Source organism: Anarhichas minor, unplaced genomic scaffold (genome assembly GCF_050575085.1).
Source record: "Anarhichas minor isolate MPS153535 unplaced genomic scaffold, ASM5057508v1 ptg000138l, whole genome shotgun sequence".
Lineage (NCBI taxonomy): Eukaryota > Metazoa > Chordata > Actinopteri > Perciformes > Anarhichadidae > Anarhichas > Anarhichas minor.
Window position 1 is genome coordinate 160362 of NW_027466584.1, and position 14178 is coordinate 174539.

The following is a 14178-nucleotide window of genomic DNA, read 5'->3' on the forward strand; positions in this document are numbered from 1 at the left end:
AAGCTATAACAACAACTTCACGTATTTTAAAAATGTCTGAGAAGGACTCACCAGACTGTAGTTGGATTTGTTTGCTTTGGCCAGTTGAACATCCATGGCATCAGGCATGACATGAACGCTTGTTTTGTCTTTCTCCCAGGCTTGAATGTAAGCTTGCTGTAATAATAATAATGAAAATAATAATAAAATTTATCTTTATAGCATCTTTCATACAATAAATGCAGCACAAATTGATTTGCATGAAGGGAAAATAGACTTAGAATGAACATAAAAACAGGGAAAATAAGACAACACATTTGATAAAGTAAAATAAAAATAACAAACAGAATTCATACAATGCATAACATGAGATGGAAAATAAAACCGACTGAATAATAATAATTTAAAAACCCATATTTGCAGCATGCACATATCTATCAATTAGCACTGCAGCAGCATCAAAATGTCTCCATTCACTTATACTCTGTTCTTTTCTCTTGCTGTAATTAAAAGTTATTGTTTCGTATAGTTTCCATACAAAACAATATTTAGAAGATTTCATTGGCATTCATTCATAATTAAACCAATACTGACCTCAGATCAATATTCACTCCTGAATGAGATTTATTATGCTGAATCTAGTCGAGCAGAGAATGTTTTCAACAGAGCGGCTGGAACTTTGTCTCAGTTTTGTACACGTTGAGATTATATTGACTGAATTAGATCTATACTGTACAACAAGCCCCGAGGCAGCAATCACCACAGAAGGGTCATCCTTATATTTATTTTCTTTAAGCAGAGGCACACAACACATTTGCCCTCTATCACAGTTGTTGTTTGCATTGATTGCTGAACTTTTTACTTCATGTGCAGGAGACAACACCAGTATTAAAGGTTTAAACATCAGTGATAGTGAAGGTGTATCATCTTTTCATGCAGATGATGTGATTTTATTTTTCGCAGAGCCACAGAAACTGTGGCATTTTCTTTTAACATTGTAGAACAATTTAGGATAAATTCTAACCCTTTCATTGTATACAGGAGAATCTTAAGTATTTTGGAAACTATAATTAAATAGCTTGCTTCAAGTAAATTACACGCATATATCAAACAATATTAAATTATGTCGATAGGAGCAAAAATCTGTATTCATTCTCTAAAATATCATAAAATGTATTTTTTTTAAACAGAAACAGTTACTCTATGCTTAAAAAAAGACTTTTAAGTGTTCGCGAAATACCTTGTTCATAACCTGAGCGTTGGCCTTAGCCAACACCATGGGCATGTCTTCAGTGGTGATTTTGAATTTGTAGTTCCACGGGTGTTGACGATACTTTCTCTCATTTAGGGCCTCGCCTGCTTTCTTCACCTTCTCAACATCCAGTGAACCTATAGGCACCCACCCGATGCCCTGCATCATCTTCAGATCCTCCTTGTAAATATTCTGGAGCCAACAGAAAGAGTTCATTATGGTGAAAGATGCTCCAAAACGTGTACATTCATAAACATGATAACTTCCTACAATATGAACTCAAGGGTTCATACTCACATCACTCTGTATGTCATAAGCACGTCTGGCCTGGACCACATCAGTGGAGTCTGGCAGACAAGTCCAGTTGTGGAGGCGGGTGATGTAGTTGGCGTGGTTGACCTGGATCTGGTTCTTCTTGGCCAGCTCAAAGGCCAGCATGTCCACCGGCAGGTGGAACTTGGTCTTGGACTGGTTGAAGTCCTTCTTGTACAGGGCGTTACTGGCGATCTTGGCTGAGTTCAGAGCCAGCACGAGCAGAGGGTCGTCCTGGACGCAGCGAGCACCGATGTGGTGGCCCAACTGCTTACGGTATCCTGCGTGGTACTTGTACTGAAAAAAAGTAAGTGTGAGAGTTTTTGTAACCATGCAATGTTGAGGGGAGAAGCATAATATATGCTATACAAAAGGTAAAATATATAAATAACCACGCAGACACTTACATCACTAGCTATAGCAGTGGAAGCTTTGGCAGCCAGGACTGCAATGGCATCACCACCGACATGATGGCCCTTCTTCTTGGACAGCTCATTGTCCAATTTGTACAGTTTCTGAAGAGAGGGAGAGAATAAATACATTTTTATAAAGAAGAGCATGTCTTTGTATAAATACTTTGTAAAGCATATACAAACATTATTTAGATAGTTAATACCTTGTTAAATGGTTTATAAATACTTTGTAAAGCATATATAAATATTGATTTAGATATACAGTTAATACCTTGTTAAATGGTTTATAAATACTTTGTAAAGGGTCTATAAACATTGTTTAGATAGATAGTTAACGCCTTGTTAAATGGTTTATAAATACTTTGTAAAGGATCTATAAACATTGTTTAGATAGATAGTTAACACTAAATGGTGGATGATTGTTTCTGGTCCAGCGATCTATGTAATGTTTATAGATGTTTTAAAAACAATGTCCTAAAGGTTTATAAATCATTTGGTAATCATGAAAACATGCCTAATATAGTAAATAACATGTTATAATGTGTGCAACAATGAACTGTTAATAAATAGTTTACTAATGTAATTAGAATATAATTTGTATCGTCTCATATAAGCTATGGTACAATTTATGATTTAGAAACAAATTTAGAAACAAATCATTTCATATGATCACAATAAGTTAAAACAAAACACTAAGCACAAAGATATTTAATTCTGTGTTAACAGTAAAATAACTATTAACTAAACTGTAATTGGCCATTTATTAATGATGGTTATTATAAAGTGTTATTATTGTATTTTTTACCTTACAAATCATGACGGAGCAAGAAAATTGTGAGGAAAAATGAAGTTATCACACTGTACCTCACTGACGTTCTTCTTGTTTCCTCTGGCAAGAACAATGCCCATCGCATCAGGCATGATGTGGATGGAAGTCTTGGCTTTCTCCCAGGCGGTGATGTAGGATTGCTAAAAACATAAATGTAGTAGATGGCTTCATATCTTAGACATAAATGCTAGAGAAGAGATATTTGTGTCATTTTCACAGCTAGTCCCATCCAGTACCTTATTCATTATCTGGTTGTTGGCAGTGGCCAGTGTCAGATCCATGGAGTGCATGTCCTTAGTGAATTTGAACTTAGTCGGAAGTTGACGGTACCGGGCCTCACTGAAGATCTTTCCAGCTGTTTTTGCTCTCTCAACATCGAACGATCCAATAGGAACCCATCCTATTCCCTTCATGAAGCTGTCATAATCACTCTTGTACTGGTTCTGAGGGAGAATATCAACAGATTTCCTTCACAATGCAGCACAGTAATGTAGAGCTTTGGATTTTTGTTTTAAAATCTACAAATAAATGTAAATTTAAAAGACGATTAAGTCAAACTCTACATACATCACTGGCGATGAACTGCATTTTGCGAGCCTGTTGCAGGTTTATGGCATCAGGGAGCAGAGAGTAACTGTGCTGGATCTTCCTGTATCCAGTCATAGTCTGAGCAGCAGAGGCCTTCTTGGCGTGCATCACGCTCATCATGTCCACTGGGGAGTGATACTTCAGCTTGGCCTTGTTGTAGTCCTTCTTGTAGTTCTTTTCGCTCTGCATCTTAGCCACCGCCATGTAGTGAACCAGCCGAGGGTCGTCCTGGATGCTGCGGAAGCCGACGTGGTGGCCTCTGGCCTTCTCGTAAGCCAGCTTGTACTTGTACTGTGACAGCAAACGTGTACTTTGTCATGCAGACTGTACTCTTATATACATTATACATCTGTACATACATCTCATATATATCATGTACTATGCAATATGTATTGTAAATATTGATTTCATACAGGATGTTTTTTTGTAACTTACATCACTGGCAATGGTGGTACCGGACTTGGCAGCCAAAATTGCAACGGCGTCTGCTTTGAGGTTGTAGCCTTTATTGGCCATCGCCACAACACCGGCTTTGTAACGTTTCTGTAAGTGACATAAAAATGTGTTTACGTTCACAAACAGGGTATTTTCTGATGCGATGGTCCAAGGACAGAGGATATCATATGCTGTACGGATTGTAAAGCCCTCTAAGGCATATTTGTGAATTGAGATATTGGGCTATACAAATAAAATTGCATTGGTTCATCAGTTTCATATATGCCCCTTACATTGCTCATGTTGAGGGCATTAGCTTTGGCCAGGACAATCTCCGGAGCGTCTGGCATGATGTGGACTGTCCGTTTGTCCTTCTCCCAAGCTGCACTGTATGCTTGCTGTAAATGAAGACACCAGAAAAACAAGCCAATGATGATTGTTGTGAACAATACAAACAACTTTTCTTTGTCCCTGCACTATGGAGCTCAGTTAAACATGCTGCACCTTGTTCATGATCTTGTTGTTGGCAGTAGCCAGAGTCAAGTCCATGGAGTCCATCAGCTTGGTGAACTTGAAGGTGGATGGATGAGTGCGGTACCGATTGTCACTCTGAATCTGACCGCCAACTTTAGCGGTCTCAACTCCAATAGAGCCGATGGGGACCCATCCGGTACCTCTGATATAGTTATTATATTCAGACTTGTAGTCCCACTACAAAAGAAATACAAGATCTGGTCAAACAAAGGATCATACAGCAATTATCAAGAGTTAAATGGATGCAATTATCATGGGCATAGCACAGCTGGTATTTTAACACTCACGTCACTACACTGGACGTTCATTTTGCGAGCCTGTTGCAGGTTTATGGCATCAGGGAGCAGAGAGTAACTGTGCTGGATCTTCCTGTATCCAGTCATAGTCTGAGCAGCAGAGGCCTTCTTGGCGTGCATCACGCTCATCATGTCCACTGGGGAGTGATACTTCAGCTTGGCCTTGTTGTAGTCCTTCTTGTAGTTCTTTTCGCTCTGCATCTTAGCCACCGCCATGTAGTGAACCAGCAGAGGGTCGTCCTGGATGCTGCGGAAGCCCACGTGGTGGCCTCTGGCCTTCTCGTAAGCCAGCTTGTACTTGTACTGTGACGGTGAATAAATACTTGTTTACCATGTACGATGGGTTGTAGTAGATTAACTTCTTGATTTTGGTACAGGAATTTATTTTCAACTTACATTACTGGCAATGGTGGTACCGGACTTGGCGGCCAAAATTGCGACGGCGTCTCCTTTGAGGTTGTAGCCTTTATTAGCCATCGCCACAACACCGGCTTTGTAACGTTTCTGTGAAAACAAATACATTCATATGAATCAAATAAAAGTATAAACATTATCTATATCTATACATTTGAAATGTAACGCCTTACATTGCTCATGTTGAGGGCATTAGCTTTGGCCAGGACAATCTCCGGAGCGTCTGGCATGATGTGGACTGTCCGTTTGTCCTTCTCCCAAGCTGCACTGTATGCTTGCTGTAAATGAAGACACCAGAAAAACAAGCCAATGATGACGCCTATGGACAAGACCATGGTGATATTTACTGACCCCTACACTATACACATGCTGCACCTTGTTCATGATCTTGTTGTTGGCAGTAGCCAGAGTCAAGTCCATGGAGTCCATCAGCTTGGTGAACTTGAAGGTGGATGGATGAGTGCGGTACCGATTGTCACTCTGAATCTGACCGCCAACTTTAGCGGTCTCAACTCCAATAGAGCCGATGGGGACCCATCCGGTACCTCTGATATAGTTGTTATATTCAGACTTGTAGTCCCACTACAAAAGAAATACAAGATCTGGTCATACAGCAATTATCAAGAGTTAAATGGATGCAATTATCATGGGCATAGCACAGCTGGTATTTTAACACTCACGTCACTACACTGGACGTTCATTTTGCGAGCCTGTTGCAGGTTTATGGCATCAGGGAGCAGAGAGTAACTGTGCTGGATCTTCCTGTATCCAGTCATAGTCTGAGCAGCAGAGGCCTTCTTGGCGTGCATCACGCTCAGCATGTCCACTGGGGAGTGATACTTCAGCTTGGCCTTGTTGTAGTCCTTCTTGTAGTTCTTTTCGCTCTGCATCTTAGCCACCGCCATGTAGTGAACCAGCAGAGGGTCGTCCTGGATGCTGCGGAAGCCCACGTGGTGGCCTCTGGCCTTCTCATATGCTTTCTTGTATTGGACCTGAAAGAAAAAAGAAAACGAGTACGTTTCCCGTAGATGACTGTTTCTGCGAAATTTTAAATAAAGGGCTGAATTTATGATTTACATACATTGCTGGCAATATGTCGTCCGTGCTTGGCATGCAGGACAGAAATAGCATCAGGCTTCATGTCGTATCCCTTGGCAATAACTTCCAGCCACTTGTGCTTGTAGTGACTCTGTGGATAAACAGCAGTTAAGACGATGTTTGGTACACAGTAGAGGCTGATATACACTTGGCGTTTCAGGAATAAGACTTTGATTTTCAATAAATGCATTGTGCTCTAACCTCGCTAAGCGTCTGGGCGTTGAATTTAGCCTGAAGGAACTCGGGGCAGTCAGCTGGCAGATGATAGGTGTGCACAAACTTCTCGCCAGAAGCTCTGTAGGAAGCCTAGAGGGAAGCAAAAAGAACATTGAAACCTGTGAATTCTCGTTCTTGCAGGAGGAGTTTTAGTCCGACATGCATCAATATTTCAAGACATTTTAAGAGATGCAACATTCTCACGTTGTCCAAGCTCTTGGTGTTGGCCAGAGCCAGAGCTGTGTTCATGGCATCAGTCTTGCTCGTGAATTTGAGAGTACTGGGATGCTGACGGTAGCCCCGTTCAGCCAGCGCGGCTGTAGCAACTTTGGCCTTCTCAACGTCCACAGAACCGATGGGCACCCACCCTAAGCCTCTACTGTAGTTGTTGTAATCTGACTTGTAGAGATTCTGTGTGTTTAAAAGGAAAACATGTTCAAAAAGCACACAAATGTGTTAACTGGCGTCCCTGTGTTGCTGCTGTGTATGTATTACATACGTCGCTTTGAATGTCCATCATGCCACGACACCGCTGCAGATGCAAGTTGTCAGGCAGGAGGAGGTAGCTGTGAGGGATCTTCCTGTAGCCAGTGAACGTCTGAGCAGCAGAGGCCTTCTTGGCGTGGACCACGCTCATCATGTCCACTGGGGAGTGATACTTCAGCTTGGCCTTGTTGTAGTCCTTCTTGTAGTTCTTTTCGCTCTGCATCTTAGCCACCGCCATGTAGTGAACCAGCAGAGGGTCGTCCTGGATGCTGCGGTGGCCGACGTGGTGGCCTCTGGCCTTCTCGTAAGCCAGCTTGTACTTGTACTGTACAAAGGAAACACATTACATTTGCCATCATTATTTTGATTTGCATAGTATGATAAAAGGGGGAAAATGTGAAAGAAATGTTTTGATCATTGTCGTTGTCTAACTACAGGATATATACAAAATTAAACTTATTTTTCTTAACTATCACCTCCCTTTCAACTCTCACTTCTTTTTAACCTTTCACTTCTTTTCCTTACCGTCTGTCTCCGAGCAGATACACATATAACACCTACATCCTTTAGAGCAAAGGTATAGAAGTGTACCTTTAATAGTGAGCTCTTGTTCTGTGGAGACCATTGATCGCTGTATGATCTGAGCCTATATGCAAAAGCTATAATAAACTCTTGAAAGACAACTTGGTTCTCAATCTTAATTTCAAATTCCCACCATTTCAGTAACATTTGAATAGTATTATATTTTTACCATATTTACAACTTACATCGCTGGCAATGTCTCTGGAGCTTCTCGCTGCAACAATGGAAATAGCATCTTCCTTCACATGATGTCCTTTGAGCAGATCTTGACGATGAGCATAGGTGTAGCAATTCTAAACAAAATCAGTGTTATGTTACAAATACAGCAACTATTTCATTTCTTTATGCATTCTACGTGTGCACACACACACACGCCAGACAAGAATCTGCAACTGACCTTGCTGATGTTGACGGCGTTGTATCTGGCTTGCATCAGTTCAGGAACATCAGCGGGGAGATGGTAAGTGTGCATGAACTTCTCTCCACTGGCCTTGTACTCTTTCTGCATAATCACAATGAAGAGATCGGTTTTATGTCTATTCTGAGAAGGAATTCAAAGACTAACAATTATCAGATTTATATTTGCTCATTCTCACCGTATTCATGATCTTGGCATTGGTCTTGGCCAGCTCCATGCTCATGGAGTCAACGGTGCTGGTGAATTTTAAGGTGTCAGGGCGCTGGCGGTAATTCTTCTCATTCAGAGCTGCCCCTGCTTTCTTGGCTTTTTCCACTTCCAGGGAACCAATAGGAACCCAGCCGATTCCCTTGACTGAGGTCTCATAATCCTGTTTATAGTTAATCTAGAAAGGAAAAGAGAAAAGTAGCTTATCAGACTTGCAGAAACTCTATATTTAAGCCAAGACATAAGGTATTTACCTACATTATCACACCAAAGTCCCTAAAATCAAACTTACATCACTGGCATTGTAGTTCATGTTGCGAGCGAGGCCCACACTCATGGCGTCGGGCAGCAGGGAGTACTTGTGGTTGGGCTGCTTGTAGCCAGCGTAGGTCTGCACAGCAGAGGCATGTTTGGCGTGGACCACGCTCATCATGTCCACTGGGGTGTGATACTTCAGCTTGGCCTTGTGGTAGTCCTTCTTGTAGTTCTTTTCGCTCTGCATCTTAGCCACCGCCATGTAGTGAACCAGCAGAGGGTCGTCCTGGATGCTGCGGAAGCCCACGTGGTGGCCTCTGGCCTTCTCGTAAGCCTTTTTATACTGGACCTAAAGGTTACAGGACGTTTAACATCTCTAATTATTTAGAGTTTAAAGAATTTGAACGGTTATTTAAAGCAACAAAAAGAACAATATGTCTGGTACAGAGCATGTTAAAATGGAACTTACATTACTGGCAGCATGTCTGGCAGCTTTGGCAACGACAATGGAGATAGCGTCAGACTTCAGGTCATAACCTTTAGCAATCAACTCCTCCCAGGCATGCTTGTAGCAGTTCTGAAATCACAGATTACAGATACAACAACATGAATCCACTACACACACTGCATTTCACTCATTCACCGCGAGACTCACACAATCCACGCAATCCACGCGCTCTCACACAACCGTTACCTTAACGTCCATATCTATAAGTGGATACATTCAACGTGATAGTTTACATGCATGTTAATGTTTAGAATGAACAGCTGACAAATAAAGAATATGATCCGTGTGAACGAGGAGAATTAAACCTGAAACTAACTCAGCTGCTGCTGAAGACTTGCAGACGCCTTCGATCTGATCACCACTGGGGTGAGGGTTGAGGGGTGAGGATTGAGGGGTGAGGATGGAGGGGTGAGGATGGAGGGGTGAGGATTGAGGGGTGAGGATGGAGGGGTGAGGATTGAGGGGTGAGGATGGAGGGGTGAGGATGTAGGGGTGAGGATTGAGGGGTGAGGATGGAGGGGTGAGGATGGAGGGGTGAGGATGGAGGGGTGAGGATGGAGGGGTGAGGATGGAGGGGTGAGGATGGAGGGGTGAGGGGTGAGGATTGAGGGGTGAGGATTGAGGGGTGAGGGGTGAGGGGTGAGGGGTGAGGATGGAGGGGTGAGGATGGAGGGGTGAGGATTGAGGGGTGAGGGGTGAGGATTGAGGGGTGAGGGTTGAGGGGTGAGGATGGAGGGGTGAGGATGGAGGGGTGAGGATTGAGGGGTGAGGATTGAGGGGTGAGGATTGAGGATTGAGGGGTGAGGATTGAGGGGTGAGGGGTGAGGATTGAGGATTGAGGGGTGAGGATGGAGGGGTGAGGATGGAGGGGTGAGGATGGAGGGGTGAGGATGGAGGGGTGAGGAGTGAGGATGGAGGGGTGAGGATGGAGGGGTGAGGATGGAGGGGTGAGGGTTGAGGGGTGAGGGGTGAGGATTGAGGAGTGAGGATGGAGGGGTGAGGATTGAGGGGTGAGGATGGAGGGGTGAGGATGGCGGGGTGAGGATGGAGGGGTGAGGATGGAGGGGTGAGGATTGAGGGGTGAGGATGGAGGGGTGAGGATGGAGGGGTGAGGATGGAGGGGTGAGGATGGAGGGGTGAGGATTGAGGGGTGAGGATGGAGGGGTGAGGATGGAGGGGTGAGGATGGAGGGGTGAGGGGTGAGGATTGAGGGGTGAGGGGTGAGGATTGAGGGGTGAGGATTGAGGGGTGAGGATGGAGGGGTGAGGATGGAGGGGTGAGGATCTCCTGAAGGTAAATCGGAGCGATGCAATTTATGGCCTGCAAGAGGACACCACGGGCTCTATTTCCGTGAACCCAGCAGGGAGTCCAGATCGCAGTCGAGTACAACTTGCCAAGTGCATCGGCAGCGTTCCACTTACGTTAGATTCGTGGCCAAGCTCTCTCGGTGCCACTGTGGTGCACTTGGGTACGAGATGTGATCCTGAGGGACTTATTAGTGACATTATTCAGGTATGCTGATCAACTATATGTATCCATTCGTGGCATTTTGTCTATAAATTGTGAATTTGGCTGCTTTTTTAATAAACTTCCTGGGGGGTTGAAGAGTGATGACCTCTGACCCCAGTGACATATACAGTATATCACATTTAGGAGGAAATTAATTAAAACATAACAAAAATAACTGAAGCAAAAATAACTGAAGCAGGAAACTCGGTTCTTAATGGGAACCGGTTCTAAGTGAGTAGAAACCCAGAGTATTGATGTGGTTCAGAGTTATCAGTTCTGCTATCGGTACTTTCTTATTTCTGGAGTGAGACGTCCTCTTATCAAACGTCCTCTCTCTGTCTCTGTGTCTTTGTCTCTCTCTGTCTCTGTGTCTTTGTCTCTGTATCTTTGTCTCTCTGTCTTTGTCTCTGTCTCTGTGTCTCTGTCTTTGTCTGTCTCTTTGTCTCCTCTCAGTACAGCTTGATCAGACACATCATGATCAGAGAGAAGGAAACATTGTAGAAGTCTGGTCGTCTCAAACACAATAAAACATTGTTGAGCTGAGAATCGATTTTAAAGATGTTAGAACTTCTTGTGTTGCTGCTCAAGAAAGATTATTTATTTACATACAAGAATAATAAAGAAATGATGATTCTTTTATTAATTTATTGTCTCTTTTTCTCACAAAATAATCAAAAAGAACCGATAAGAGTATCGATTAGAGTCCTAGTATGAATAAAATCCTACCATACCCATCCCTAGTTATAAAATAATACTTGGTTTGTGTGATTTCTTGTTAAAGTGATCTCTCTGTGTTTCTTTTTCTCACCTTGCTGATGTTGTAGGCGTTGCACTTGGCCTGTTGGAACTCGGGGAGATCAGCAGGCAGAGAGTACTTCTGGTGGATCTTCTCCAGACCTCTCTTGTAGAACAGCTGGAAGGCAGAAAACAAGCCCCACAGGCAGAGTTCAACATGAGCCGAACAAAAGAGACGTGAGAAAGATCTCCAACTAGAGCTAAACGTGACTCACATCACTCCTCTGAAGCTGGTTGACTTTGGCCTGCATCATGACGGGGTGGTCGTCGATAGAGGTGAAGGGGAACTTGTCGGGGTGTTGTCTGTATTTCCTCTGCAGGAAGATAGTAAAGTACACTGTTAACAAGTAACTAAATAACACGTCATGAGTGTAGAGGAAGACTGAACGACACGCGTACCTCACTCAGGATGTCACCGGCTTTCTTATTCTTCTCCACCTCCAGGGAGCCGAAGGGGATCCACGGGGTTCCCTTGGTGTAGATGTTGTAGTCGGACTTGTAGTCATTCTGCGATGCAGAAAAACACAAAATCAAATGGTGTCACTGAATATATATATAATTACTCTCAAAATAACCATGCGAGTACAAGTACAGGTTTTCTATTAGGATGAAATACTTACGTCACTCTGGATGACGTTGGCTTTCTTGGCCAAGCTCAGCAGCACACTGTCAGGAGGAAGGAGGTAGTTGGGGCTGATTTTCCTGTAACCCGTCATGCTGGCGATGCCCTGGGACTTCTTAGCCAAGGTGACTGACATCATATCCAGCGGAGCGTGGTACTTGGTCTTTATCTTTTCATAGTCCTTTTTATATTCACGCTGTGGAGATAATCAGGGAGAGATTGTTGAACTCTTCAGCTCAGATGAATTCATATCAGAAGGGAGAAGTCACAACCTTTAAGTGGATCAGTGGTGATGGTAAATGTAGTCAATTTAGCCTTATTCATGGCTCCAATGTACTGCATTTATAATGCAAGAGGAGAGGAGAGAGGAGAGGAGAGAGAGGAGAGAGGAGAGAGGAGAGGAGAGAGGGAGGAGAGGAGAGGAGAGAGGGAGGAGGAGAGGAGAGAGGAGAGGAGAGGAGAGAGGAGAGGAGAGAGAAGAGGAGAGAGGAGAGAGGAGAGGAGAGGAGAGGAGAGAGGAGAGGAGAGAGGAGAGGAGAGAGGAGAGAGGAGAGGAGAGAGGAGAGGCTGTTAGAGTGTAAATAGTTAAATATATATAACACGTGGTGCCTGTTAATTAAATTATCTGAGAAATTAAACTTTTTCATGATTTATGTCGTTATAACTGTTGTTCTGCACTGAAGACGTGTTCTAGTTCTCTCTACTTCTATTCATGATGGTTCTATTTCTATAGAGGAGCAGGACTTTTATTTTGAAGTGAAAAAAAGACCACAGAGAGTAAAATGTGAAGGGAGGGAAAAAACACCCAGAAACTGCTTTGGTTTCAGAGAGTTAAGGGAAGTAAAGTTTTTAATGCAGGGAGCTAACGACTCACGTCACTCTGGATTTTGGCCACGTGAACGGAGTGTAAGATCTTGGGGTCGTCATTAATGCTGAGGGCTCCGACCATCTGTCCTTTGTTCTTCTCATACTCCTTCTTATATTTAACCTGCAAGGAAGAATAAAAGGTGAGCAATTAGTAGATTGATATACCTGACATACAGAAACCCTAGCGGCTGATGTGATACTCACATCACTGGCGATGTTTGTGTGAGCCCGGGCGGCGAGGATCGAGATGGTGTCGCCTTTGATCTCAAACTTCTTCGCTTTGGATTTCTCCCAATCGTACTTGTAACAGTTCTGCAAAGAGAAAGTCGAGCTGTTCAGGAAACTAAAAGTCTAAAAAGTCTTGAGTCTAAAGCTCACAGACATTCAATTCCAGCTGAGAAGATGAGGAGTGGAGCGGCTTCTTACATCACTGAGGTTGAAGGCGTTGACTCTGGACTGGATGAAGAAGGGATAGTCTGGAGGGAGACAGTTCTTGAACTTTGTGTCCTCGTACTTTGCTCTGTAGTTCAACTGCAAAGAGAACAAAGTCATAAAGTTACGTTTCATTCTAAGGTGAAGTAGAAAGAAAACATTTATTTTACTACTTTGTCTGTTTACGTCTGTAGATTTCTCCTAAAATCACCAAAAGTTACATTACATAATGCCTCATTTGCATATTTAAACATAACATGTCAGTAAACTTGTAATACAATAAATACTCCTCTTAATGTGAGTGATGAAGTGGTGAAGTTTCATGGTGATATCTATGAGTTCATGTGTTCACCTGTAGAGTCTCTAAATGTCTGTAATGTAACTAAACGTCTCTTTAAAGGACGTTTCCTCTCAATGAGTTTGTTCTCAGACTCTGATGATAAATCTCCACTTCAGCAGCTCTTACATTCACCAAACTTCACTCGTTCATTCCTCTCTGTGTGCTGAAGGTTCACACAGAGGGGTTAGTTCACACACTCATTTATACTACATTTATTAATACAAACATGAAGGTAATAGATTTTTGTCAACTATGAAACAAGAATTTTGAACCTGGCTTTAACCAATGTTCAGATTTCTGAAATGTAAATAAGCACATATTTAATAATGCAGAGACTATAAACTAATAATTGTCTTTGTTTCATTGTGATATTCGTGTTGGCTGCTGCTCGTTGTACATTAATCCCCAGACTGAAGTTGAGTTGACGTGTTATCTGACGTTGTGTCACTGGAGGGCAGCAGTGTGTTAGCTGGACTCTATCTGAACCCCCCCCCCCCCCCCCCCGATCACAGGGTTTATTCTGGGCGACTGAACGCTCGTTTCTATTTATACTACAGAGAGATGGCTCTCCAGTTTCCATGGCGCCCACAGAGAGACAGCTGGGCTTCAGTTTGTGGATGATTGGCTTTAAGATGATCTGCATATCTGGGAGAATGTGATCGAGAACATTCGCTCAAGATTGAGCCAATCTTTGTCAATGAATGAACAATAATCTATCCAGCAGGTCCTCTCTTACCGCTCCAGATTCAGCTCTGGTTGGTCACTACGTTTACAATACATTTATAAGGTTA

General features: G+C 43.0%; 1 protein-coding gene across 1 annotated transcript in view; it reads right to left on the reverse strand.

The window, feature by feature from the left end:
• neb (nebulin) overlaps nucleotides 1–14178 on the reverse strand; it is a 76037-nt gene that overhangs the window by 47899 nt on the left and 13960 nt on the right. Inside the window, exons 16-46 of the mRNA XM_076085102.1 lie at nucleotides 13042–13146; nucleotides 12820–12927; nucleotides 12623–12736; nucleotides 11747–11944; nucleotides 11526–11633; nucleotides 11342–11440; nucleotides 11140–11244; nucleotides 8784–8891; nucleotides 8352–8663; nucleotides 8031–8237; nucleotides 7832–7936; nucleotides 7620–7727; nucleotides 6866–7177; nucleotides 6571–6777; nucleotides 6352–6456; nucleotides 6134–6241; nucleotides 5733–6044; nucleotides 5428–5634; nucleotides 5226–5330; nucleotides 5035–5142; nucleotides 4630–4941; nucleotides 4313–4519; nucleotides 4102–4206; nucleotides 3809–3916; nucleotides 3353–3664; nucleotides 3022–3228; nucleotides 2821–2925; nucleotides 1951–2058; nucleotides 1529–1840; nucleotides 1220–1423; nucleotides 52–156 (exon numbers count right to left, since the gene is read on the reverse strand). Coding sequence (XP_075941217.1) covers nucleotides 52–156; nucleotides 1220–1423; nucleotides 1529–1840; nucleotides 1951–2058; nucleotides 2821–2925; nucleotides 3022–3228; nucleotides 3353–3664; nucleotides 3809–3916; nucleotides 4102–4206; nucleotides 4313–4519; nucleotides 4630–4941; nucleotides 5035–5142; nucleotides 5226–5330; nucleotides 5428–5634; nucleotides 5733–6044; nucleotides 6134–6241; nucleotides 6352–6456; nucleotides 6571–6777; nucleotides 6866–7177; nucleotides 7620–7727; nucleotides 7832–7936; nucleotides 8031–8237; nucleotides 8352–8663; nucleotides 8784–8891; nucleotides 11140–11244; nucleotides 11342–11440; nucleotides 11526–11633; nucleotides 11747–11944; nucleotides 12623–12736; nucleotides 12820–12927; nucleotides 13042–13146 — 5226 coding nt within the window. The remainder of the gene's footprint in view (nucleotides 1–51; nucleotides 157–1219; nucleotides 1424–1528; nucleotides 1841–1950; nucleotides 2059–2820; nucleotides 2926–3021; nucleotides 3229–3352; nucleotides 3665–3808; nucleotides 3917–4101; nucleotides 4207–4312; nucleotides 4520–4629; nucleotides 4942–5034; nucleotides 5143–5225; nucleotides 5331–5427; nucleotides 5635–5732; nucleotides 6045–6133; nucleotides 6242–6351; nucleotides 6457–6570; nucleotides 6778–6865; nucleotides 7178–7619; nucleotides 7728–7831; nucleotides 7937–8030; nucleotides 8238–8351; nucleotides 8664–8783; nucleotides 8892–11139; nucleotides 11245–11341; nucleotides 11441–11525; nucleotides 11634–11746; nucleotides 11945–12622; nucleotides 12737–12819; nucleotides 12928–13041; nucleotides 13147–14178) is intronic.